Raw genomic sequence first — 26,043 nt, forward strand, 5'->3', positions numbered from 1 at the left:
ACAAATAGTTTACAAGCTATGGCCAAAAATAAAAAAATGAAAAATTTTCATTGTTTGAGTCGGATTTTTTTTTCCCGAAAAATCGACTATCGAATTTTCGGCTTTTGAGAACATTTTCTAACGTAAAATGAACCGAGAAAAAGAATGGCGCAAATCGCATTTCAATATCTCAAATAGTTTAAGAGATATTTAACATTAAAAATTACGAAAAATGAGGAAAAATAAAAATCAACTTTCCGAAACTTTGATCAGTCATACCTCAGTTATTTGTTGTCGGATCTGAATTTAAATCCCAGATTTGGAATCTGCGGAAAATTCTGCGTACACTGATATACAAATAACTTCAGTTTACTCGAAAAAAATAGCGAGATGTCGATATCAGAAGTTTGGTATAGTCACACGCTCCAACAGACGTCTCACTTTATGAACACACCCCAACAATTGCGCAGTTTGAAAATGGGTTTTTTCAAATTTTTGTCTTTAATACTCGATATTCTTAATTTAACTTTTAATCAATTTAGTAAGAATAAACGTTAAATTGATAACATGTGCTCTTTATCTAGGTAATTTAGAAAGTGACAAAAAATGGAATTACTTACAACTTTTTATTAAATAATTTTCTTGTTGGTAAAAATTACGTGTTATCAGGTAAACTAGAGCCTTAATTCATGAATGTTTGTCTACAAGCTGTTCCAAAACTCTTGCAGAAAAATGACGCGGCGTAATAGAGAATTTCGAAATTAGAATTTTCATTTGTTGTCTCGATTTAAAGATACCTAGTGTGTCAAAGTTGACTTATAAAAACTCATAAATATGAAAAATAAATTTTAAAGAATTCTAAAGAAAAGTTAATTTTTATCTTCTTTAAAAAGTTATATCGTTTTAAAGTTGGTGACATTCAACTGATTTATTTAAGAAATTTGTAAATAAAACTAGGAGCAAATTATGTTGAATTGTACATAAATAACCTATTCAGCCATATGTTTTTTCTGCGCGAATTATGAGACAGTCTGTATATGTGAATCGAAAAATCAATCTCAAAATAATGAAGAAATGGCGGGTAATTTAAAATAACTGATGACATTTGTACATAAAGAGTTTATTAATGGTTTATTACGGTGTGTTTGTTGACATCATAGAGAAAGAACTGATCAGTATCAATCGTCAAATCGAATGTAGTTTATGGCACATTAAACACTGGAAAAATAATTTTATCACCAGAGCAATTCATAGATGAGCTAATTTAAAATGTTTTGATTGAACACGACATAAATTACGTTCATTAAATTAACTATGTACAAAAAACTTAGCTCTACTACAATTATTAAGTACCTAATAAATATATTAAAAATCTATGTACAGCTCTATATAAATTTCAATACATTACACATCATTAAAATTATGTACTAGGTGCAGACACATAAATAAATATACAACGTGATGATACAGTTATTGGATGAGAATGGTCAAAGCAGTCGTGAGTTTGAGATAATTGCAATAAGTATGTCACGATTTTAGATCCTAAAATTGTATAAAACGAGTACGAGCTAAATCTAAACAGACAAATTTTGAAAAAACGAGTTATTACAATTATCTACAATGAGAAAACAAGAACTCTTCTGGTTTGGTTATCTTGTTAATTCGAGGACGTTTTTGAGTATTGAGTAAGTATAATCGTAGTCTTCGGTATCTTCAGTCGATCGTCACAGTTCATAGTCTAGTTGCAAACGTGTTCTTCTTTTCTATACCTGCAAATGTCACAGACAACGTTGCAGCACCACACGAAGTGGCACTTGCATTTTTCTTCGACTTCTCGGACTCGCGTCTGGTAGCCTCTCCCACAGCACAGCAATTTACAACCGTCAATGCCTTGACTGGTACGATTGCATATTCTACCGTGAGTGCCCAAAATATTGAGTCTGAAAACGATAAAACCGAGCATAAATCCATTGTTCCAAGTTTTGGAACTTGATAGTTCCGCATGCTGTTGGTATTTCTGTCAGAGTTCGCAACTCTGACGTCTTACTGAAGTACCAAAGGAACAACGACACGCACTTACATTTTGTGGTTACAGAGTAAATGTATTTTCTTACTTAACAAAGAAATATGGTTTTTAACACACTGTCGATATTAAAATAGAGTACATTTGTGTAACTTACGATTCGTTCTTCTCGCAATAATCCGGAGACTCGTCCAAATAGACCAAATCGGTCTTGTTGGGCTTCTTGAGATCGGGACTAATAGCTTTCAGTTTTTTTTTTTTCCTTTCAACCAATTTAACATGAGAGGCCCCTTCGTATCGTTGTAGAAGGGCTTCCCCGACTTGTCTGAACGATGGTAGACGTTTCCAGCAAATCTGCATACTGCAAGAACCCGAAACGCCGTGACATTTGCAAGTTCGCTGCATTCTGGATCTCACCCCCTGATGCAAAAAAAAGTTGTTCCTACTTTTCGTTGTAAAATTAAGTACTTACCCTTCTGCCCGCTTCATTGTTATGGACATTCATTAGTCCAGTAGCCGTATTATCTTCTTTGGCGTCTAAGAAATCTCGACTGAACCTCTCTCCATATCTGATGTCTTCCGAGCATCCTCCCCATTTCCATTTTTGAGACTTCTTTTGTCTTATTCTCGTGTCGCAGGAGCAGTCGGCTAGATCTCCTTTTGAACACGCTCTTGTTACTGCGAAAGCAACACTGGCCGCCGATACTGCAGACAAGTACGCTGCTTCTCTACTTCCTACAACAATTCGAGTTATTTTGTTAATGGATTGTACCCGTCGACTTACTAATTGTAACGACATTTCCGAATGTGACGTTCTTTTCGGGAAACGCTGTACAATTCCATCTACTATTCCTAAACTGATGTTGGCACTCGTCCATCGCCAACTTGGCGCCATTTCCAAGAACCTGGACAAGAAATTTGAGTCATCAAGAGGAAAACAAGACTTTTTTGGTACTCACAGGTAATATTCTATCATGTGATGAACACAATTGCTTTTGGCGATCAACCAGGTACTCTAGTTTACTACAGCGTTCTTTGTGGGCCGCTGGTGACAAGTCTACTGAATTGGACATGGAAGTTGGCAATCCGAGCTGCCTGCAAAGAAAAACAATTAGAGTTTAAGAAACAAGACAATTCTATTCAAATAGGGAATAATAAATTTAACGTTCTAGAGTAAGAGTTAGTTCTGTGACATTGTCGGATGCAACTTGAGTAGACTTCTTTGAAAAGAATCTGCTTGGAATTATTCTTTGATGTACGGAAGTTCTCATGATTCTCATGTCAATGTTATCATTCACTATGAATTATCCTATGAGTATTATTTTTGAACTTAAAAAAATAAATATAAAATAACTAAGATTAACTAAATTACCACTTTATATTCACCACCTTTGATTAATTTAATCGACAATAAACTGCAACGAATTCCATAAAACTAATTATGGTTTTATTATACAGGGAATGAAAAGTCGTAGCAAATTGATCAAGTGGCGTTCAACGTCTAAAAACTGCTATAACCCAGCAGTATCTAATAAACCGTGATTCTATTTCACAGTCAATTGAGAATAATACATAATACAGCATTGTCAATAGTTTTTACTACGTATATTTTTGCAATTCAGCAAATTGAGAGCAAAAAATTTGGATTGTCCTTATATTTTTAAAGACAAAATTCTTAAAGATAAATTAATAAAAAGATGGTATTTGCGAAAGCGTAGAAGGGCCAACATACATATTAGAAAAAAAAATCGCACCGCCACAAAAAAAAATTCAAAATTTAAAAAATTGGAACGGTAATTACTTTGTTCATCTGAACTCGATTAAGAAATGTAAATTATTCTATGTTTAAAATTCATACTACATAAAACAAAGTTTATTCATGAACTACAAAAATCGTTTTAGGACAATTTTGGGTTCCAAAATGGAAAATCACTAGAAGTTTATTCAAGCATGAAAGTTATTAGAAAAATAGTAACTAAACTTCGTTGCAGAGGCCAATTCCAGCACTCGTTCATTCAGCTCACGCTGGGATATAGGCCTATCTACAATTTTTTTTTAATAGATCATTTTGTGTAATATGGACATTTTTCATCAAATCCAAATACAGTCAGACCTCGCCGTTCGCGGGGGTTAGGTTCCACAAGAAATCCACGAACCGCAAAAACCGCCTTGGGCAACATCATTGTAAAAACGAGATTGAGTTTAATATACAGGGTGTTTTTGAAATACACTACCAAAAATTGAATACGGTCTTTGGCAGCCTTAACGAATCGAATTGACTATTTTTCTCACTCTTAAAAAAAAATTTTTTAGGCGACTTTCACTGAAAATGAAATTTTTAGGCCTTAAAAGCGACCTAAAAATGAGTCTTTTCTGGCCGCAAACATTTTCGGCCGATCTATGGTGGCGCCATCTATCCATAGTTTTGCATATTACATCAAGATACCGATATTACCCTCAATTTTATAATTATTTGGGTAAAATCAAATGGACAAACTGCTGTAAAGTGCAACAAATACGTGTTGAATTATTGAAAATGAACATGTCTACCAGTGCTTCTGCAACAACATTAAAAAACACATTAAACCTAATTCATACAAATTGTGAAGCTACACGTGCTGAAACTGCAAATGTAAATAAAGAAAATATGAACTTTTCTGAAGGATTTATAAATATTTACAATTATTCAGTTGTTATAATTGATTAAATCAATAAATCATAAATAAAAATTAATTAACTTGTAAATTTAATGATGTCGCCTAAAAAAAATCTTGTGTGTAACACGGCCAAAAAGTGCCATTTTGCCCTCGCCCCACTTGTTGGCCTTGGTACACAAATAACTATTTCGTCAAGTTTCTAAGTATTCCTTAAAATAGCTAGACGAGCTATTGACCATCGAGTTGAAGACATACCCATTTCGTCAATAGTGATAAAATGAATCACTTCTGCCCCTAATTTCATAAATACTTGTGATAAAAGCACTTTTGCCTCGTACTAGATTGTTCCTTCAGCAAATAAAATCCATTAAAATAAACATTTGCTACCTTTTCTTATGTCAGATTTTGACAGCGTTTTGTAGGTAGGGACACTATTTTATCACAAGACGAACTTATTTTTTATGATTTTGTGACAAAAAATACGTCATTTTGTAACAAAATGCTGTTAAGATAGTGCCATTTTGTATGAATTTGGAAAAATAAATCAAAAATACTTAAATAAATAAAGGCTTTGGTTCGATAATAATATGCACTTCTACGTTTAATATCTATTTATGGCATTTATGTTGAATTATGGATTATGGTCTATCTGTCTCCATTTTTCATTATTTTCTGGCAGTGCGACTTTTTTCTGATAACACGGTTACAAAAAGCATGTTGGTCCTATATGCTTCGGTACAGCCTTTCTATTTAACATTTTTTCGGAGAAATACTTTTCGCTTTGGTGGTGTAGAATTTTACTTCCTGTTTTGAACGGCAAGAGCCACATTTGCTGAGGCGCCTGTTGATCGATTTGTTTGTCTATCAATGTTCAATTAAGTCAAAGATTTGGTTTGTTTGAAGACAATAATACGGCTGAGTAAAACTCAATGAGCGCAAAGGAAAAAATCCTCTTCTCGAGAGCGCTCTCGCAAGTAAAACTTATTTCTTTCCCGGCGACGAACTCCCAACAATGAAGCCCCCTCGGTGATACAACAACGAAAAAACTACGCCATTTTAATAGACTGGCATACACGGAAGATTGGCCATTACAGTTGATTAGTTGTTGAATGCAATTAACATGAATGCAAATACGCATAATGGTGCTATTGTTGTTCAACAACGAGCTAACAATGGCCGTGTTTCAAACCAATAGGGCATGAAGTAACCCTTGAAAATGGTTCGCTATTGGACGCCTCAAGCCAACCCCAGTTTTGTTGGATTAATTAGTTCCCTGTTTCTGCAGTTCAGCGTAATTTGATACGATGTTCTACCTCGAACGCGAGGATCAAGAAGAAAAAATTTTTCAAGAGGAATTTATTTCGCTCCAGAAATAAAGTTTCTTCTAATAAGAAGAAATTTAGGACCAACACAGACGCATTAGCAAAGACATCAGACGCGTCTGCAGACGCTACGATAGAAGATATTGCTTTCTGACTGCGGTCTCAGGTGGGCGATGTTACTAAACTCGTCCCTAGACGATAACCTCATCTGTTTTCGAACAACTTGAACCCTTCTTCGCACACACAAAATACGCAATAGTCATTCAACGCTGGAATGTAACAAGTTGCATTGATTTTATTGCCGCAGACGTGAGAAGAATCATGTTATTGGTATTAACATGATTGTGTAAAGAGAACCCAACCACAAAAACTGCGGAGGCTTGATATGAAACTGTGCAAATATAATAAAATGGGAATTAGCGATGTCGAAGACAAACATTTTTTTTAATTTTGCGGCACATGTGAACGTGCAGAAACGCGATAATTTCTTCAGCAATTTAAGAGCCGTTTGTTGAAACTTTCTTATAACTCAAAGATTAGGCAAAAGCATCTGAAATTGTGTAATTTTTTTATAACATTCGAGTTTGGTTACTTTAATGACAAGAATTTACTATCGTAAGTGGTTAAAATTATACTGCTAATGTATCTTGAAGAAAAAGTTGGGGTGACGTACAGAAAGAAGTCTTAAGGTATGAATATCGTCATGTGCAATTGTTATAAAAATAAAAATTTTTAATTAAAACTAATAAAACACTTTTTTGTACGACCATAACCTAAAATGACATTTTTGACACTCCTTACGAACGTCAAAAGTATGGCTTTTTCGAGGAGCGCTAAATTTTTTTTTTTCACGCCGTGATAAAAAACTTGAACAATAGATTAGAACATGTAATTGTAAATAATTCAAGCTGCAATTAATAATTTAACCATTTTTAATAAGATTTTATTCAACATTCAAATACAAATATTTAAAATTCTTAATAAAAAACATAAAAACTTGTTAACGAAAAGAAATGTGGATTTTTGAATATTTATTCCTGGAAGTAAAGCTTCCGAGGAGCATGTAATATTAGGGCCACGTATCTCACACTGAGCTGAAGGTTCTGGATCAGGAATATTAACTTCATTTTTCTCAGCATCAACAGAACTATTTCCACCTTTACTAGCAAAATTTTTTTTGCTTTATCCACTTTCGTATGGACACTTTCTTCCACGTATCCTTCCGCAACACTTGACGACTTCCACCCTCCTAGTCGTTTTAATGTTAGGATGTCTGTCCCAGAACTTGCCAGCAACGATGCCGAAGATCTTCTAAAACTGTGCCCCGTGTACCGTTCGGGATTAGGTAATGAGCTATTAAACTTGGTATTTTTGAAAACTGGTTAATCCCAACACATTGTACGGTACATTTTCCTTTCTGATACTGTAGGAAAAACCGTCTGTGTTTCACATGGACCGAACGTAGAGCAGCGTATTTTTCGTAAACATCGAGTAGATTTATTCCGTTACCTTCCTCACCTATGACAGTAAATGTCCGTTCAGTATGTGTTTTAGAATCCGGTATCTTGACGAGAAGAATTGACTCTTTTTTGACAATGTCATCGATAGTCATGTTGCAAAGTTCTTCCCGACGACAAGCCCCTGCTAGTCCCATTATTAACGTCACTTTGTACAGCAAGTACGTGTCATCTGGAGCATTCAACAAAAAAATTTCCACATCTTCCCTAAAAAACACTTTAGATTTCTTCGGTCGATATCCGACTGACTGTCTCTTCAAAAATGCCTTCAGTTTATAGTATTTAGTCACATCAACATAATCCTTTTTGCACGATAGAACAATTTTGCTTAGTTACCGCGCCTGCTGTTGGAACAGTAAGTTGAGTTTACTGGTTACCAACATAAACAAAACGGTAAGTACAAAATTTACTTACCGTTCTAGAACGGTAAGTAAAAATTTAAAAATACTCATAAAAAAAGAAGGATTTATATTCATTCTCAGACCGAAATTTTGACTTTTCAGGAATTATTGAAGAACAATTAATGTTAATTATTTGTAACATTTTTAGTTTTATAAAAATAATCGAAATTTGTCTATCGTGCAAAAAATTTTCTAAGCATCACGAACGTTAAGGACTATACCGATCTCAGACAATAATTGGAGTCGTCGCTGCGCTCCTCCTCCAAACAATTGTCTTCGATCGGTAAAGTGTCCTTACCGTTCTTAATACTTAATATACTATAACGTATAATACTGACTTTAGCATTGAGAATTGGACCACAATGTTGAAGATTTGCATGTTCTCGACTTCTCACTCAAGTACGCTAGAAGAACGTTTCCGATATTTTGCTTGCGGTCTTCTGTTCGCACCACTGCTGAAATCCTTCATACTCCTTTTCGTATAAAATACGTGACTTTCTTCGTAATAAATCGAGAGATGCATCATTTGCTTTTTGTCTAATTTCAGGAGGAGTACAAGAAAAATCTGTTTCGCTATCACTCATCGTGTTTTGTGCACGTTTTGTGTTGCAAATTTAGGTTATTGACAATTTTTCCTTAGTAACATCAACAACGACGACTGGATTCAATTCAGGAAATTTTGATCAAAAATTCCTGTCCGTTTTCAGAAAGATGCCGACATGGAGGACCATTCTTCGCATTTAGAAAAAGCTTTGGATACGAGATTCTTCATTTTTATTTAAAGTAGCTTACGTTCCATTCATAGTTTATAAATTACTTTGACTTAAATAAAAATAATTAGATTTCTTAAGACGTATTATGTTAAATTATGGTCGTACAAAAAGTATTGTATACAACACGTGACTAAATAGTGCTTTTTTTTACTTGTGGGCTTGCCTACGGCTCGTGCATATAAATGGCCCATGCGTAAAAAAAAGCACTATTTTAGCCACTTGTTGTATAAAATACTATTATTTTTGACGTATACATGACATTCGTTGAAATCATCACTAAAATATTTAGCTTAACATAAGCAACCCATTTTTTTTTTATTTACGTGTAGGAGAGAAATTTAATTTCACAGTTTGAAAGTACGCGACTTAATGTCATGTTCTCCAACTAGGAGCGATAAAATATATTACTACCTAATTTCCTTTGGAAAAAAATTGAATGATGGAAATTCTCTTTTCTTTAAAGTAAAATGTCCAGGAAAAGACAAGATCTTTTTTATTTCCGCAAGAGGTTAGAGAGAACAAGGCATGTCGGAAGTGAAGAGTTCCAAAAGAATCTGTGTATTACTAAATCTCTGAACGTTGATTAGAACATCATTCAACATTACATAAACAAACAAACCTTATAATAATGACCTTTTTGAATTGGTAATATAATGATAAATCAGTAAGAGAACGGTTTAAAAGACAGTGCATCCTAGTTTTCTGCGCACAAAGAAGTTTTGTATTCTAGAAGAGTTTGCTTTTGTGACGTAGATACGATGCAATTATTCAAACAGATTTTTATTCCGTAGACATTTTAAAGTTAAAAGAGTCTACCTAAACTAAAACTAAAAAATATGTATTTTGATCGACAACTGATTTAACAAGGACCAACTTCTTATAGATCCAGTCTTTATTAGCCGTTAGATTTTTCTGGAACCAAGTCAAAACGTTTATCGCACGAAAACAGCCATGAAAATGTGCGAGCTTTCAGAATTTCTTATTTTCAAAACGTAAATAACATCCTCCAATTTCTTCATGATTTGTTTTTGTCCTTGCCTAAAACGACAAAGAACCGAGAGCACGTGCTGCTGGTCAGTTTCATCCCTACAGAGCGGGAAATGCAATCCGTAGACACTTTATTACATTAGATTTCAATACATGATTTGTGGTATCGCGTTCCTGCCCATTGTCCTGGGGGTTGCGGTCCGAATTATTTCCCGTACATTTTATAGCAGTCGTAAAAAGTAACGATTCCGACTGTGCTCTACCGTGTATACACCCTCCGAAATATGTCCGGCTTTTCTCCAGACTATTTATTCCAGACGCACAGACAAATGAATTTTGTCTAAACGATGTGGATTTGCCACCAGTTAAGGGTGTTACGACATAACCTTGAAAATAAAGGGGATGCTAGGTAATTGACAAACGGGGGCGTGCGTGGAATTGATAGTGTCCAAAGTGGAAGAGGGTTGTTTTATTGGATACGCCACTGGTTGGTCTGAACATGCAGGTGTTGATTTTGATTCATTGAAGGATTTGTTATTTAATGCAGTAGTTTTGCTTGTATATCTACCTACGCAATGTGTATTTCTCGAGCGCGACTTCCCTGTTTCCGGTCAATTTCTCCTTTGAATTATTTTCGTTGAGTTTTTAATGTCTTGTTGTGCATAGTACACTTACTCCATGAAATGGGAATTGGCGATTGTAGTATACTATCAATGCGATGAATTATAGTCGCAGCTATTGTTTCAGTTGCTGATACAGATTCAATATTTCTTCATTAAACGCTTTATTAGTTTCTTTGATTAGGGAGTTAATTTATTAACAAAACAAGCTGAGTGTGTGAATCCTACAAACAAGAAAATAACGTGTGAAACGATCAACTACAACCAGAACCAATGCACCGTCCGATTTCACATTTTTTCTGCAAATTGCGATCGCGGCATATAAAATTTTTAGTCATGCGTAAAAGCGAAATACTTAAAAATAATTGCTTCTTAATGCCAAATCATGCGTTCGCACAAGATACGTTGTTAAAATAAAATTGCACTTAAAATTGCGTAAAATTATCTGATTTTATTTTTTACCATTGATTCTTGAAATAAATAAATATTTTTCACTAACTTTTTTATTAAAGAGTAACTTAGTTCGAATGAATTTGTATTTGAAAAAAATAGTTCTAAACCTCATTTTTCCCGAAGAGAATTTTTGATAAGGGATATTTAAAATGCAGCTCGCTCGAGTTGCAGAATACTGGTTTTTTAAAACTTCTGCAATTCCTGGGGAGTGTCACATTATTAAATTGTCACCAAATTATCATTAGTATCAGTGATAAACTTGTTTTTGTTATTGTCAGTGCAGATTAGCAGGTATTTTATTATAACTTTATGTTTGTTATCATGATATCGCAAACTGAGAACTATAAAGATTCTAGCTAACATTTTCATTAAATTGATCAGTGTTCATGTTATTAATGATATCTCTTTAATTTGTTAAAAAAAATGACAGGAACTATTATCATTTTGGCTTGTTAAAGTATTAACTTACTCTTTTTTATACTTTATAGAAAATGTTTAAAAAAATCGCAAAACAAACAATTTACATTCTCCCAAAAAATCACTTTTGGAGATTTTTGGTGGTTGGAAGAGAAAAACTGACTTTTATTTTACTAATATTCTCAAAAAACTATTTACAACAACATTACGATGGTTACAACTAAAAAGCTAAACTTCAACAGAACCTTATACTCGTACTCAGGTCGCGATATTTTAAGAATTGTAAAAAGTTTGATAGTTGCTTGTGGGGACATCTATTAAACAAAACTGACATGTAGCTACTACAGGCATGACCAACTGCATTTATTACGCTTGACGCGTAATATGGCCGTGCCATTTGAACAAGAATGGTGTTCCTGCATAGTAGGCCGTCGATACGATGAGTGGCGCCGCTAGTTATAATTTTGTCCGCATCATGCTACTCGAGTTTAATCGAGGCGGGGAAGGCGACTTTCAAATTTTTAAACCAACTTCAAGTTGGCTTTGGCGTATTAATGTCATTATTGTCATCATTTATTGCTTGTCAATAGAATTTTGCTGCTTTTTTTGAGTCCTTGTTGTTTTTATTGTTGAGTTTAGTTATTAGGTGTTGTTTTCTCGTTTTTGTTATCCTTGTTTCTTGTTCTACGTTACTTTTAAACACTCAGCTCTAAGACTTTCACTTTTAAAATGGTTAGGAAGTGTTTCATTTGTGGAAACTCAGAGAAGCCACTTTTTGAGTTACCGGCTAACGAAATTGCGCGAAGCAAATGGTTTGAAGTGCTCGCAGATTTTTGTGGTAGTTTTGTACCATTCATTTCTTATTTCAAATAATGTCTAAATTATTTTAGATTTGTCTAAAATTTCCGACCGTTCCGTTTTATGCTCCAAACACTTCAGTGCGGAATGTTTGATAACAACGTCGAAGAAAACATGCCTTAGTAAAAATGCTGTTCCATTTATGTTGTCTGTAGGTAAAACACACTTCTTTCAAACAAACCTTAACTTCTTTCCTAACTCTAGGATCCTTCTCCTACTCCTAATCTTTGTGTAAATTTGGAAGAAGATATTCCGACCTATTCCACCCCAATCATAAGCACCGAATCGCCAAAAGATAAAGAAATTAAGGATCTTCAATATCAGTGTAAAGTTCTGAAACAACAGTTGAAAAGAACCAAAAGCAAGTATTCTCAGTGTTCATCAAAAATGAAAGATTTAGAAGAAAAATTACGCCACTTCGAAACATTCAAATTTAATAAAATTGTAAAAGATGCGAACAATTCTGACGAAAGATCAATATTTCTTTTAGATCTAATTAGAAATCATTATAAGAAAAAGCCCCGATGGTCAGAAATTTCAATCCGGTTGTGTACTGTATGGAGGTTCTGTTCTCCAAAAGGCTACATCTTTTGTCATCACAATTTGCTAAAATTACCATCGAAAACGACAATTCGTAGATATCTGGGTGAATTTCAAGGTCGCAATGAATTAATAAAGCAACGTTTATTTATGGAAATATCTCAGTTAAAGAAACCGATCGAAAGAATCTGCTCAATAATAATTGACGATATGGCCATAAAGGAGAAAGTCCATTACAGTCGCCCAGAAGATGAAATTTACGGACTTACAACAACAACAACACCGCACAATATTGGAAGTGGACCTAAAGTAGCAAACAAAATGCTTTGTTTCGTCGTACACGGTTTATGTTCAAAATACACCATCCCTGCAGGCTATTTTTTCCATGGTTCCCTTACCACTCAAGAGCTATATGTTTTAACTAAAAATGTTCTGCAACTTTTAACAGACTGTGGCTATATTGTAATCAGGATGGTGACCGACAATATGTCATCAAACGTAGCTCTTTTTCGGAAGTTCGGTAATGGTACCCTTCAGAACACTATTAAGCATCCAATTTTAGAGCACATCCCACTCTCCCTAAGTTTTGACTTTTGCCATGCTCTGAAGAACGCTAGAAATTTGTTTTTGGACCACGACATGCAGTCTTCTAAAGGAAGAATAACTTCAAGTTATTTAAAAGAACTATATGAATTGCAGAAAGGGCTACCTGTAAAACCTGTCAGGTACTTGACAAAAAAACATTTGTTTCCATCGAATTTTGAAAAAATGAATGTGCTGAGGGCCATTCAAGTATTTTCGCCCGCTGTGACTGCATCTTTGAAATTTTTGAATGAGGCTGGAGATGAAAGGTTTTCCAACGTTGAAGGCACGGTGCAATACATGGAAAATATGTATCACTTTTTCCAGGTGCATAATGTTTCCAGCAGACGACACTACATACATTCCCTTGATGACTCGGTGGCTCCCTATGTGGATGTATCAGACGAACGTCTTTCATGGTTAAATATTACTTTCCCAAAATTTGTTGACGACATTCAGGCGAACTCTGCAAAAGCAGGTCTAAAAGGATTGAGTAAAGAGACTGCTCACGCATTACAATTTACGGCAAAAAGCACTGCCTTGTGCATTCAATTCAACAGATGCAAGATCAGCAGATTATGCCATTCGACAAATACTTCGTTGTGGAATTGTCAAAGCATCGAAATCTTCGAATACTGCTGAACGGATCAATTTTGTTAGTTCTGCAAGCGTTTTAACATCTGACAAAAACGTAACAAATTCAAGAGTTACCCAAGATCTAATTTTACCGATTGAAGTAAAAAACAAAATTGAAAATCTTCAAAATAACATTGTACCTGAAAACAACATATTTTCCGCATCAATAGCATTTTTGTCAGGATATATTATTAAGAACCTTAATGACGAATTTCACTGTGATGAATGTCTGACACCATTGCTATCAACAACCATCCCAGGACCTCTGATGCAACTAATTGCTCTTCAAGATCGTGGTGGATTGATATACCCCAACCATACTTTTGTGGGTAACATTCAAAGAATCGCGGAGCTTGTTCAAGAGATTTTGCCATTTCTACAACCAGAGAAGCCTTGTGAATATTGTCTTGAACAACTTTGTCCATACCTGATTCGAAACCCCATTTTCTCCTGTGAAACTCATAAGGCTACAGTATGCAAATTAATTGTTAAAGCTACTACCAAACCAGTCGTCAGTAATATTTGTGTAGAAAGGACTGATTCCATCAAACGTCTTCCTCTGAATTATAAACCGCAGAGCCGGAAAGTACTGAAGCTGTAATAATTATTGTAATCTACTGTTCCAATGTTTGAACAGTTTACCTGCTGTTAGTTTTCTTTGAATTCAGTGAAAGTAAAGTGTTTTTGTTAACTGTTTCTTCTCTGGTTTCTTATTTAACTCAATTTAACTTTGATCTAACATGTCTAGCTGAAGCTCTCTGTCAGTTTGACAGGCGATTGATACCTTAACGGTTGTGTAGAGGGCCCCACTAACCGTATGCCAAACGGAAACATTTTTGCCAAGAGTAAATGGCACGGCCATATTACTTGTAATAAATGCAGTTGGTCATGCTACAGGTATCTAACTTATCTCTTTCAAATCCTGCTGATTTCTAAACTTGCTTTTTTGTAAATTTTTGGAAATCAGTAAATTCTCTGCGGAAAAAATAACGTAGAGATATTTATTAGTCATCAGAGATTATTCCTTAAACTGTTGTTTTTAGTTATTTAGAAATATTTTTAAATTTTTTTGAAAAATCTACACACTAAAGCATAGAATTAAAAAAAACAGGGATGTAACAATAAATATTTTAAAAAACTATCGTGATGTAGGAAGTTTATAAAAAAAAATTATAAAATTGAATCGCACAATAAAAATTAAGTTATGATAGCTACTCATCTCAGAAAACAATGCGTCGGAACATAGGAAAACCACCCATGATGAACGAGTAATGGTATAAATAATCCACTTTATTAAGTCAATAAACATGCAGATAATCCTGTCAACGATTTACAAGAGCGTGGGCGGACCCCCTGTACACGGCTGTTTGTCACACTTCCGTTGGGCTACCTAGTTATTGTTCTATTTGGATAAGAAGAAGGGTTTTGGGCGTAACAGCATTCCACGTAATGTAAATCGGTAAGAGTTCTATTTATTTATTAAGTTTATGGGTTGCGATAGTTTAATGGGGGACGACAAGTCCTGAACAAAGCACTCGGTATTTACTGGAATGTTATTTCTGACTTTGAATGCGAGATTAGATACACTTTAAGAGCAGTTGCATGAAGCAATTTGCACGTTTATCTTCTGGTTTGAATTTTTAGTGGAGGAGGCTTAATTTATAATGAAGTTTCGAGATTACTGCTGTAAGTGGTCTGTAATTTTTTTGTAATTTTTAACAATGGGTAATTTGACCTCAACCGAACGTCTTAGAAGCGAAAAATGTTTATTTTTGCGAGATCTAGATTGGCATGCCCATTGTTGAGTGCATCAGATGTGGGTTTATTTTCGCAGAATGGTAAAGGTATAATAGTTTGATGAATAATTTATAAACAACCGGTAATTGTGTATTCTATGTAATCTAAAAACGTAGCGCATGTTGCCCGTAATTTAAAGATAAACAAATTAAAAATCTCACTCGTCAATCACATCTTAAAATAAGAAATGTAAACACCGAAGAGTTAAAATGTTATAAACATTATAAAACCAGAAAATTCTCACGAATTCATTCTTAGGTTATTAGGGGACTGTCGATGTTGAAGCTCCACACATGTTCCCGGTCCCATCTGTGGTGTCAAAGGTATTCCGATTAAAGTAAATTTATAAATAATATTTTATAGGTCGTAAAATCGAGATTTATTTTACTCTAAAGAGCAACAAGCAACTATGTAAACCAGTAAAGTTTTATCTGTCAAATTGATGCATGCCAATCGGTACTTGATGCTTGATGATAGACAGACACTTTCACCACGGCTATTATTCAACGAAAAGCGCGATCAAAACTAGAACAAAATGACACTCAACGTGGCTAATTACTCGTCCGAGAGCTATTTTTAATTTCAAAGCATATTCCCGGCGCTTTTCACTCGACTGGAAAGTTATTTTATTCTAGTTATATTGGTACAAATTTTTATTTGGACGGGTATTAGTACGCTTTATTAAAGTCACATGTGCTGGGACACCATTAGCCACGACGACCTGATTTATGCTCACTTGAACCGTCTTTGCTTTTCATAAATACAAAGTAAATTTGAACATAGTCGTAGTGAAACGATTCATCCCCTGTTTGCGACAGATAGCACAACCCCTTCAAGCAGCTGAAACTCTATTTACAACGCTATCAATTTTTATAACTGACCGACTCTTGGGGGATTAAAGCCGATATATTTTTAATTATATTAGACACTCTAATCTGATCCGATTATCGGAGCGATAATACCCTCGATACAGAGGTCGCACCCCTCATTTGGTATTAAATAATTCTAAGATTACTGCGGTGATAAAGAAGTCAAACATATAAAATTTCCGTATAGATGTATTATATTGTATAACATTGTATTTTTTATGCTCGTTTCTTCATATATGGCGGAATCTTAAGTATTCAAATATGTTTTCGTCAAGCGAGATAAGAGAATGGTAGTTTCTCGAGACAGTTGCAGGGACAGTGCAGAACTAGAATTTTTGATTCGTCATGGACACCCACAGTCCAATATTTGACTGTATTTTGAAAACTTTAATCACAAAAACGATTGGAAAGCACAAAAAGGACTTGCTTTGACCGTAAAATCGTACACTATAATTATTATTACATTTTCTCAGCAGTATGACAGGTAAGACTTGTTTTTTTGGGGGCGCCAAGTCCGGTCCTGAGCCGGCGTCCTTTCATATGAAATTTGAAATTTGTCAATATAGGAAGCGGACACATGTTTACGAGCACGAACCCTCGACTTTATGATGGCTGCCTAGATTTGATTGCTAATACCAGCATTTATTGCCTACTGCATAAATCTTTTACCCTCGCCGCACTATCCACTAGACCTGCAACTATATATTAATATAGATCGATCCCGGTTTATTTTATTGAAAGATGTCTTTCATCTCGTGTGTGCATTTTGTGGTCTGAAGCGTGTTTCCTCTGCTTAATGGGGTGTTAAATCGAGGGGTCTGCCAAAAACATGGAAATAGTGGAGGGATGATTTATAAAATTAATAAAACAGGAAATAGGGAGTTTTTAGATTACTAGATTGGCATACGGTGCAATTTGATAGATCGGGGTGAAACTAGGGTTAGTGATCTGTCAAACTTATTTAATTTCAGGTCTTGTAAACTTCAACTATACGTCATTTTTCCTGCAGAGAATTTACCGATTTATAGCAGGATTTGAAAAAACAACTGTAAAGTTTTTTACTAATCACAAAATATGTTGATGAAAAAAAAGTTAGAATAAAATATCTGCTGATCTGCGCTGAAAATAACAAGAACAAGTTTATTGCTGATGCTGTATTTTAAATTTGGCTCCTACAAAAAAAATTTCTACGATTTTGCGAAACTTTTTGAACATTAGCTTGATAGTTTTAGGTTATACGCTACGTACGTAGATGTTAACAGAGTTACGAACTTGTAAAAAATTCAAAGCCATTATACCATTTTTCTATGCAAAGTTTTCATGATACAGTCTTTAGTCTTTCTGTTGCTTAAAAAAGCCAAATTTTCTTATTTGTCGCCTCAGACTATACCAATGTTTTTTCTTCAAGTTTAAATGTGAGTATAGGTGAAAAGCATAATTTCAAAAATGTCTCAAAAAACAGCAAAAATAAAACGATTTTCTATCTTTGAACTGCTCCTAAAGGTCATTTCAGCCACTCTTGAATTTATAAGACTGCTTCCTCGAATAGAGTAAAAGCTAGAAAATCTTCAGTTTTAGAAACGGTCTAGAAATTTTTCGATCAAAAAAATCCCAATTTTTTTTTTTCATCAGGAGTCGAGTTGAAATAGCATGTCATAAAAATTTCAGCGATTCTTGTCATGCGAATTAACCTGAGATTTTTTGCTCCATTTTAAATCTCTCAAAGATCCAAAGACCGGCGACCGGATGCAACTCAGGTAAGCTTAACCCCAAGAATCGAAAAAAAATATTTCGCTAAAAAACGCCCCGCCCCTGGTTTGTACCAAATTTAAACAGGCTGACAGAAAGAGAAATTTTTAGACCTCATTCCGATTTTTACAAAAATTTAATGATCTTGTCAGGTGATTGATAATAGTAAAATTTAACTATTAACTGTTTGTTTAAAGCAGAATTTGTTTTAATGATTTGGTATTCATCAGAGCAATAATTCTGTTCGTTTAATTTATTTTGTTATTTTAAGACGGTCAGGCCAGAAGTAAAACATTTTGAGCAGAAAGGTATTTTTAACGAATTAAACTATGTAATTTATACTACCTTATTCTTATTACAAAAAATAATTTTATTCAGTTGTTAAGTCAAAAATATTAGTTTAAATTGGCACAAACTGTGCTTGATTGCCACTCGAGTCCAAGTCAGCTGCAACATTAATGAGAAAAAGTAGGAAATACGAAAATCATCGAAATAAAACAGAGCTAGTTAGCTAAGTACCGCTGAGGCTACAAAGGATCAAAGGAAACATTTCGTCCTTTTTTTGTTTTATTAGCAAGCAACTGCAGGTACATGTGGTATGTGGCAAATAAATAATAAAAATCATTCTTAGTAGCATCTTGCTATTAGCAGCATATCAATTAACATTCGCACATTGGTATGTAGGTGTCAAATTGCAATTTTTAAGACAAAATGTAAATTATACGTCTGACCGCAAATCATGCTGTGGTTACTTTATTTATTGGCTTTAATTGGTAAATGCAACGTTTTAATTAGCGTTGCTGACAATATAACCAAACAAGCCGATTTCAAGTTGTCAAGTTTGCGCCAGTACGAGCTTTCACTTCAGATTCAATTTTTTTCCTCCACTTTAAAATGTTCCAAGTTATCGGAATTTTGAAATTTGAAAATTAACACTGGGCTCCTCAGATGTCAAGGTTTCGTTTTTCTTAAACCTTCATTTAAAGTGTAAGTGTTATTAAATACTCAGTATTTCAACCAAAGATGTGCTAAGTATTCGGTCTGTTTACACACAGAGAAGACTTCAGGTTCGAGTCAACTGCTGGAAGTAATAAATTTTATGGTTTTCTTATGCGTTTGTTTAGTATTTTTGAAGCATAAAACTTATCAGAAGAAGTACATCATTATACATTTAGTGCTGTACTTTCTCTAAAACAAAAACCCAATTAACCATAAAAACTTACACTGTACTTGTAAAATTAACGACTCGTCAGCAGCCTTGGAGCGAAAAAAATCACTTGTTCCCGACATAAAACGATAAAATTTCTGAAAAATTTCGCGATTAATAGTGACAAACACGATCGTGATCAAGATAAGCAAGAAGTATGACTTGGTTGGTTAAATTAAAACCATCTGACGAATCGTTATATGAGATGTTTTATTATGCCTTTCGAAAGTAATAATGTTAATGAGATTTTTTCGAAATAATTATAGTCGGCTCTCCTTAACACAAACCCGACGATAATTAACAATCTCATTTGTTGCAAACGAGTTTTTTCTTAATTTGTTGCTGTTGTGTTAAGAATAACGTAAGTTTAATAGGAAAAGACTTAATCACTAGGTTTTGCCACGAAATTATATCGGAGAACGAGAGATTATAATATCTAAGTGGAATCGTTTAGTGGTTTTAATTAAATCGCACTATTTAGCGTTAAGTGGCGTATTAAAGGAATCGGTTTTTTCAGCGACCTCGTCGAGGACTTAAGTCTTTAAAAAATTACAATTAAAATAGTGCGCAAAAATGTAAAGCTCATTACTTGCAATAGAGCTCCCTAGATCCTGTCCAAAACAGCGAATGAAATAGAAGTGATTTACGACAGCAGTGTTCATTCATTTTACAAGCTGAATTTTCCGGACAAACTGATAAGAATTTCACACACAAAAATGCGGATGCACTAGATTATCTTAAAACAATATTTGAGCGCGCACCTCTGCCTCCCCGGGACCACTCTCCCCATTATTTATTGAATCTGTGCAGCATCGACATCCTCGAATTTATTTTTTCACTGTGGTGGGGACTCGCCTTAATCAAAATAAACTTCTGCGAGGAGCAACCAGAGTTCAGTGACAGTTATTTTTGGCTTTTCACGTTCAAGGTCGTCAGTGGAAAACCTCCGGTGCGTCGTTGCCGCCGTTAATAATTTAATTGGTCCGGCTCATACTCACCGGGGGAGCCCTGAATTTGCAAGTAATTTTATTCGAAGCGACAAGGGTGAGGGTTAGTTACATTACATTAGGGGCTGTAACTCGCGGTAAACCAGATACACATATCCCCGACCGGCCAGCTTCAAGACAAATAGAGAATTATGGCAACCCCACATTACGCAAACATGAGGGTGCCAGCCGCGGGGTTAATTCGGTGAGATTTTTTCTCGTAGTTTTCGTTGCTGTCTTGGTAAATTGATAGGGTATCGAATTGCTATATGGTGGTCGGTGGTTGAAACTGTAAATCAAGAGACCACCAAGAAGGCCAGCTTGAAGGTAAGTTTGGTCTTCCGGAAAGTGTTGGCAGGAGATGACGGGGGCTATTAGTCTTCACTTGGATTTGACGTGAATTATCATACGGTGGAGGAGTTTTAGAAGATTTGATTAGCCGAGGAAGGAATCATTTATTATCATATTTTTATAACGGGTTGTGCAATATTGACTTCCAAACGATACTAAAATCAAGTGGGCACTGCGCCTCCACCAAGATACATTTATGTATCTATTGGAGCTTTTTTGTCTACACGTCAACTGGATTAAATTAATGTGAGGGAACTAAGAAATAATGGTAAAAAATCAAATTGATTGATGTCTTTCAGAGAAATCAATTATTGTTTTTTTTTAATAATTCTTATGGAGTTTCAAAACGCTACGATGAATGTACAAAAAAGAAAAACTACATAAAAAAAAATAGATTTAGACATTAAAAATTATATTCCAAGTTTCAAAACTCGCGCCCCATATCGGACTGGCAGGCCCAAAGACGCCTAACCTATAGGATAAGTAAAAACGAATAGATCGTTTTATCGAAGTTTTACTGTATACATGGGAAAATAACACAACGCATTTCTATTAAATGCCTGAGTGGTGCCAAATGTGTCTTTAACATTAGAGCCAAAAGATTTGTGTTATAAAATAAACTGAACAGCTCTCATCTGCGGCTATTTAAAATAACTATACAGGCTGTTGCACAAATAGACGGCAATCAGTAAACTGGTAAGTATTTGGACTTCCTAAACCCAGATTCCTAAGTTTCACCAAAAACTAAAAGCATATCGGCAAACTTTTGAAAAGTGTAATTTACAATTTTAACAATAAAGGCATTGATTCGGCTTAGGTAATAAATATTTGGTGACAAAAATTCCACGAACTGCACTGGTTTTACTGTCACTTTTGACGTTGTAGAAAAACTACCCATTCAAAGTAACTTGATTTATTATTTTTCAACCCGTGCGCTATTCTCACTCATTGGTCAAAACAACACGAGACGTAAAAATTTAGATCAGTAACAATCCGCCAAAAAAGATTCTATTGTAAAATCTTGCGTGCACATTTTCTTCATTTTGTAATAACCAGTCGGTGGGTCTGTTGGGTCTGTTCCACATTAAAGAATTAAAGTATTTTAGGTTTTTTGTTCCTCTGGAAGGAATTTTTATTGCCTTAATTCCTACAGAAGTCTTCTGCAACCTATTATCATCAGAACAAACAAATAACGCCGAAGTGCGTCTTATCCAAGCATAAGCCTTTACGAAACCGAATCAGTGACATGTTAGTTTTAAGATCGAGCAAACACAACCTCCATTGTGTTGCTTTTCTGTTGTCTTAGAAAAATAGGTTAAAAATGCAAGGCTCGATGATTCGAATAATACTGACACATCCTGCTCTCTAGCAGCAAACAAAAAAATCCTCTCTGAATAGCATCCTTCATAATTTTCATAATAAGAAATTTGATTGACGGTGGCCCCTTTGGAAAATAATACCCTCGAGTCGCCACACAAAAGCCAAACCACAATACCCTCCGTGTTTACGAATCACATTTATAATTAGAGAATTTTATAATAACGCTCGTTTTTCTCTCATGGCCCCTGGCCAATCTCCAATTAAAAAGGAAACTCCGACCTCTTCACATTCGAAATATGCAGCAGCTGCAAAGTACAAGTTGCATTTTGTGACGAAATGCAATATCGCCGACGTTTTTATTGGACGATAAAGGGGGCGATTTTTACGCAATACGCTGTGGTATAAACACTTTTATTGCAACATATTAAGGGAGAAGAGCTGATTCAAACTTAATAGCTAGTCTTATGTGCCATTAGACGGTGAAAATGCAACGTGCTTTATGCCGTAATAGACGCAACTCAGGTCATAAGTAAAAGCGTTCTTCTTTGTTTGACTGCTGCTTGATGGATGCGATTTCGCCAATGTGGATCATAAATTTGTCGTTTCGCGTGGACGTAATGAACACCATTAATTTTATACAACGATACTAAATATTTTATCTATCACTAACGGGATGATTCCGTATTTCATTAATGGAGCTTCCGAACATCTCCAACTAAACGGGAACATTAAATGCGCACAAGACAATAAACTCTCCACAAAATTTCAACGCCCTCGCGCTAAAAAGCACCAGCAAAAAAAACATTTGGCCCGAAGAACTTAATCAGCAGTTTCGGTAGCGTAACAAGATGGTAATGAAACTGTCGACTTTGCATACACCCAATGACCATGACCTATGAAAATGCATACATGATGAGAAAATGGTCGTAAAACCAGAATTGCATCTCTAATTACTTCTTAAAACATTGTAAATTGATTTTTATAGCCGCTCCGATAAAAGAAGAAGATAAAAAGAGCATGACTTAATTGGTAACCTCGATTTATGACAGCGATGACTTGCCAATAGAAAGGGCAATCTCGTGAACCTGCTTGTTATTGTTCTTTCATCCTTGTGCAATTGTGTTAGCTGAAGAAAAATTCGGAACGATTTATCTTCGAAGAAAAGAAATTCTAGGGTTTATCGAGAGTGTTGCTGTTTTGGAGACAGTTTTATGTTTTATGGTTTTATGGTATAAAAAACACTGAGTGTTCTGTTTACTTTTGCTTTTTTTATAACTAGTTTTTTATTTTTCAAATCTACATAGATTTTTTGCATTTTTTTCTTTATGCTTCTACTTCAATTTAGACATATCTTTCTTCTTTTGTGTCTCTTTTATTTAGTCGCCGATTCATGTTTCATCAGCGTTTGGCCATTCTTCTTTACCTCTATCTTTTCATTTTATTTAACACTTCCTGCATCTTTCGCTATTTTCTCCAACATTTGACTAGTTGTGTCATCATTATTTTGTATGTTGCGTTTTATTTATGAGAGAAATTGGTCGGCTTTCTTCATTTTTTATTCTTCACCGCATGATCTGTTGGTTCCATATTAATTTTGTTGGTTTATAAACATACTAACAACTCTTCATCTTTAAAAAGTTTTTTACAATGTATTATTCTGGGCTGCGTTAGCATTAAAGTCTTCTTAAAACACAATGTGTGCTTAGAAATTACTAATCTGTAAACAATGACATCCATTCGCCAAACAATAACACAAAGTTTTAATTTTTTGAAAAACTTCTCAATGTTTTTTGTCCTGTAACTTCTAAACAATAAAAGGAGAGCAATGCATTTGTCAGCGCGTCAGAAGCAAGATCTCTGTCTTTTCAATGAAAAATCGATGTAATAACTCTTAAGGTATTTTCAAAATTGTATATGAAAATAAATGTTTGTACTGTAGAACCAAATAAGTAATAGTAGATTTTGTTAGGTGTACGGCAGAAAAGTGGTACTTTTTGTCCAGCAATTAAATAACAAGGCGAAGCGTATGCAAAATTGCGAGACAGCAAAAGCCACTTTTCGGCCAAATAACAAATTTGTAATACTTTTTCTCCAAACAAAAGATTCAGTTCACGACCGACAATGAGTAAACTCAAATTCAACTAAAAACATGGATGGCTATGCATGTAGTTGTCATTGATGACATTTACTGTGAAAAATATTGATTTCAAAGTTAAAATCGTGCAAAAAAATTACCTAAACACGATTAAAAAATAGTGACTTTTTGTGACGTTTAAAGAAAAAATCATTTTTCCAGAATATCCGGACTTTATGAAGCAAAACGGAATTATTTCACTTTAGAAATGACTTTCCATTTTTTTTTCCAAATTCCAGTTTTATCAAAATTTGTTGTTGTTCCTCTACTAACTGTCGTGCTGAATATAACTGTTCAAACAAAAATAAAACTATCTTAGTGTGTTCACAAAAGCAGATAAAACACTAATAAAATCCTAATCGAAGTCTGGTCGAAACATAAAGATTATTTGAAATTACAGATTTTGTTGTGTTTTTATTACCGTCATAGCTACTTTCTACGGTAAATAATGTGCTACTTAAAGATATGAAAACATTCTATTGTTTATACACGTTTTACTATTTTCCCATCCAAAGTCTTCAATTGCTACCAACTGGGTAAATCGCTTGTTTTTGATGCGAGCTTCTAGTCATCAGGATGTTTGTGATAAATGTTTAAGTAATAAAATTACGTTCGGCCACTTGATTGTGTTGAAAAATAAACCATCGTACCAACCTAAAATAATAAAAAGGATAATCTAGAACCGTACGAAAATATACCACATTCTAGTCATATGGAAAAGTTAATTTATTTTTATGTCAACATTAAAACTAGAAAAAGACACTTGACACGGAGGTATTTTGAACTACACAGAAACTCGTAAATGTCAGACAAATTGAAAATTTAAAAATAAAATAGAGTAGAGATAGAGAGATTATTTTCACTGTGAACATCAGCCTTGCAGAAACCACTATAAACCTTGATGGATTTTTCCGGGGAACTCCTTACTGTTTCGCAATCAGTCGGACATGCCCAACGTTGCCTTTCACTTTTTGACATTTTTAATTTTATACTGAGGATGTTTCTTCTTCTTGGGGAGTCGATGAAAGCTCACCTTCCGCAGCGTTTATAAAAATAGCGCCCCCTAGCTAATCTGTCACCACTCGTTTAACAGAATGATGAATCCCCCATTTAAAACGTCAAATTGTAATATAACCCAGTGTAGAATGTGATAATACGAAATGATGATCGGCGCGTCCGTCATTCCACACCTCCGACTTCTGTAAACAATTCTTGCAGCACCGCGATTTATTATTGGAAGTTTCACATATTTTTAGACTAGAAGACGATTTAATGCCTGTGATAAACTCATAGAGTTTAATTAGAGACATCACCAAGCACCGATACATGAAAAAGATTTTCTTTATTGCAGCATCGATATCACCGTTAATCGTCCATTAAAAGGATCTTGTCAGGGTTTTTATGCTCTCTTTATCAGCCATAAACAATTTGTTTTATTTCACCAATGAATTTGAGTTAATTATCACCGCTTTACGGCGTTTTAATTATTTTATTCGCCATTTTTGAGCAGCCATTAAAGACGACAGGACTTATCCGCGCTCTATGCATGTTTGTTCAAGCATTTAATTGGTCTGATAATGGAGCCATGAATCAGCAAGTCCTTGTTGAGGTAATTATCGGCACTATCCTTTCCAGGCAAATATTGAAACTGCTGAAAACCCGTCGCGTGCTGTTTGCTTATATATCATTTCCGTCCTGTTCATTGTAATTTGTTGCTGTATCGTCCAACTTGTCGCAAAGATACATCCAGAAGCGCAAAAACCAATTAAAATTCTTCGGATGAGTGGGCCGAGGCGGCCTTCGGAAATGAAAATGAGCGCGAAAATTCGTTTCCATATAGTATGAAACAAGTTCTTGGACGGTAG

At 34.7% G+C, this 26,043-nt stretch overlaps 1 protein-coding gene across 2 annotated transcripts in view; it reads right to left on the minus strand.

Moving 5' to 3' along the window:
- Window positions 1-1,078: 1,078 nt before the first annotated feature.
- Window positions 1,079-26,043, minus strand: part of LOC148181072 (protein Wnt-4a-like) — a 39,345-nt gene continuing 14,380 nt past the window's right edge. The window contains exons 1-6 of one of the 2 annotated variants that reach the window (XM_088034728.1): window positions 19,977-20,097; window positions 2,962-3,097; window positions 2,787-2,907; window positions 2,475-2,737; window positions 2,160-2,422; window positions 1,079-1,919 (exon numbers count right to left, since the gene is read on the minus strand). In XM_088034728.1, coding sequence (XP_087890854.1) covers window positions 1,718-1,919; window positions 2,160-2,422; window positions 2,475-2,737; window positions 2,787-2,907; window positions 2,962-3,097; window positions 19,977-20,053 — 1,062 coding nt within the window. In that variant the 5' untranslated portion in view covers window positions 20,054-20,097 and the 3' untranslated portion in view covers window positions 1,079-1,717. Of the gene's footprint in view, window positions 1,920-2,159; window positions 2,423-2,474; window positions 2,738-2,786; window positions 2,908-2,961; window positions 3,098-19,976; window positions 20,098-26,043 lie in introns of those variants that run through there. The other variant, XM_088034721.1, reaches the window with a different exon arrangement.

This window comes from Gnatocerus cornutus, chromosome 1 (assembly GCF_029298725.1).
Source record: "Gnatocerus cornutus isolate USDA-ARS CGAHR chromosome 1, icGnaCorn1.1, whole genome shotgun sequence".
Taxonomy (NCBI): domain Eukaryota; kingdom Metazoa; phylum Arthropoda; class Insecta; order Coleoptera; family Tenebrionidae; genus Gnatocerus; species Gnatocerus cornutus.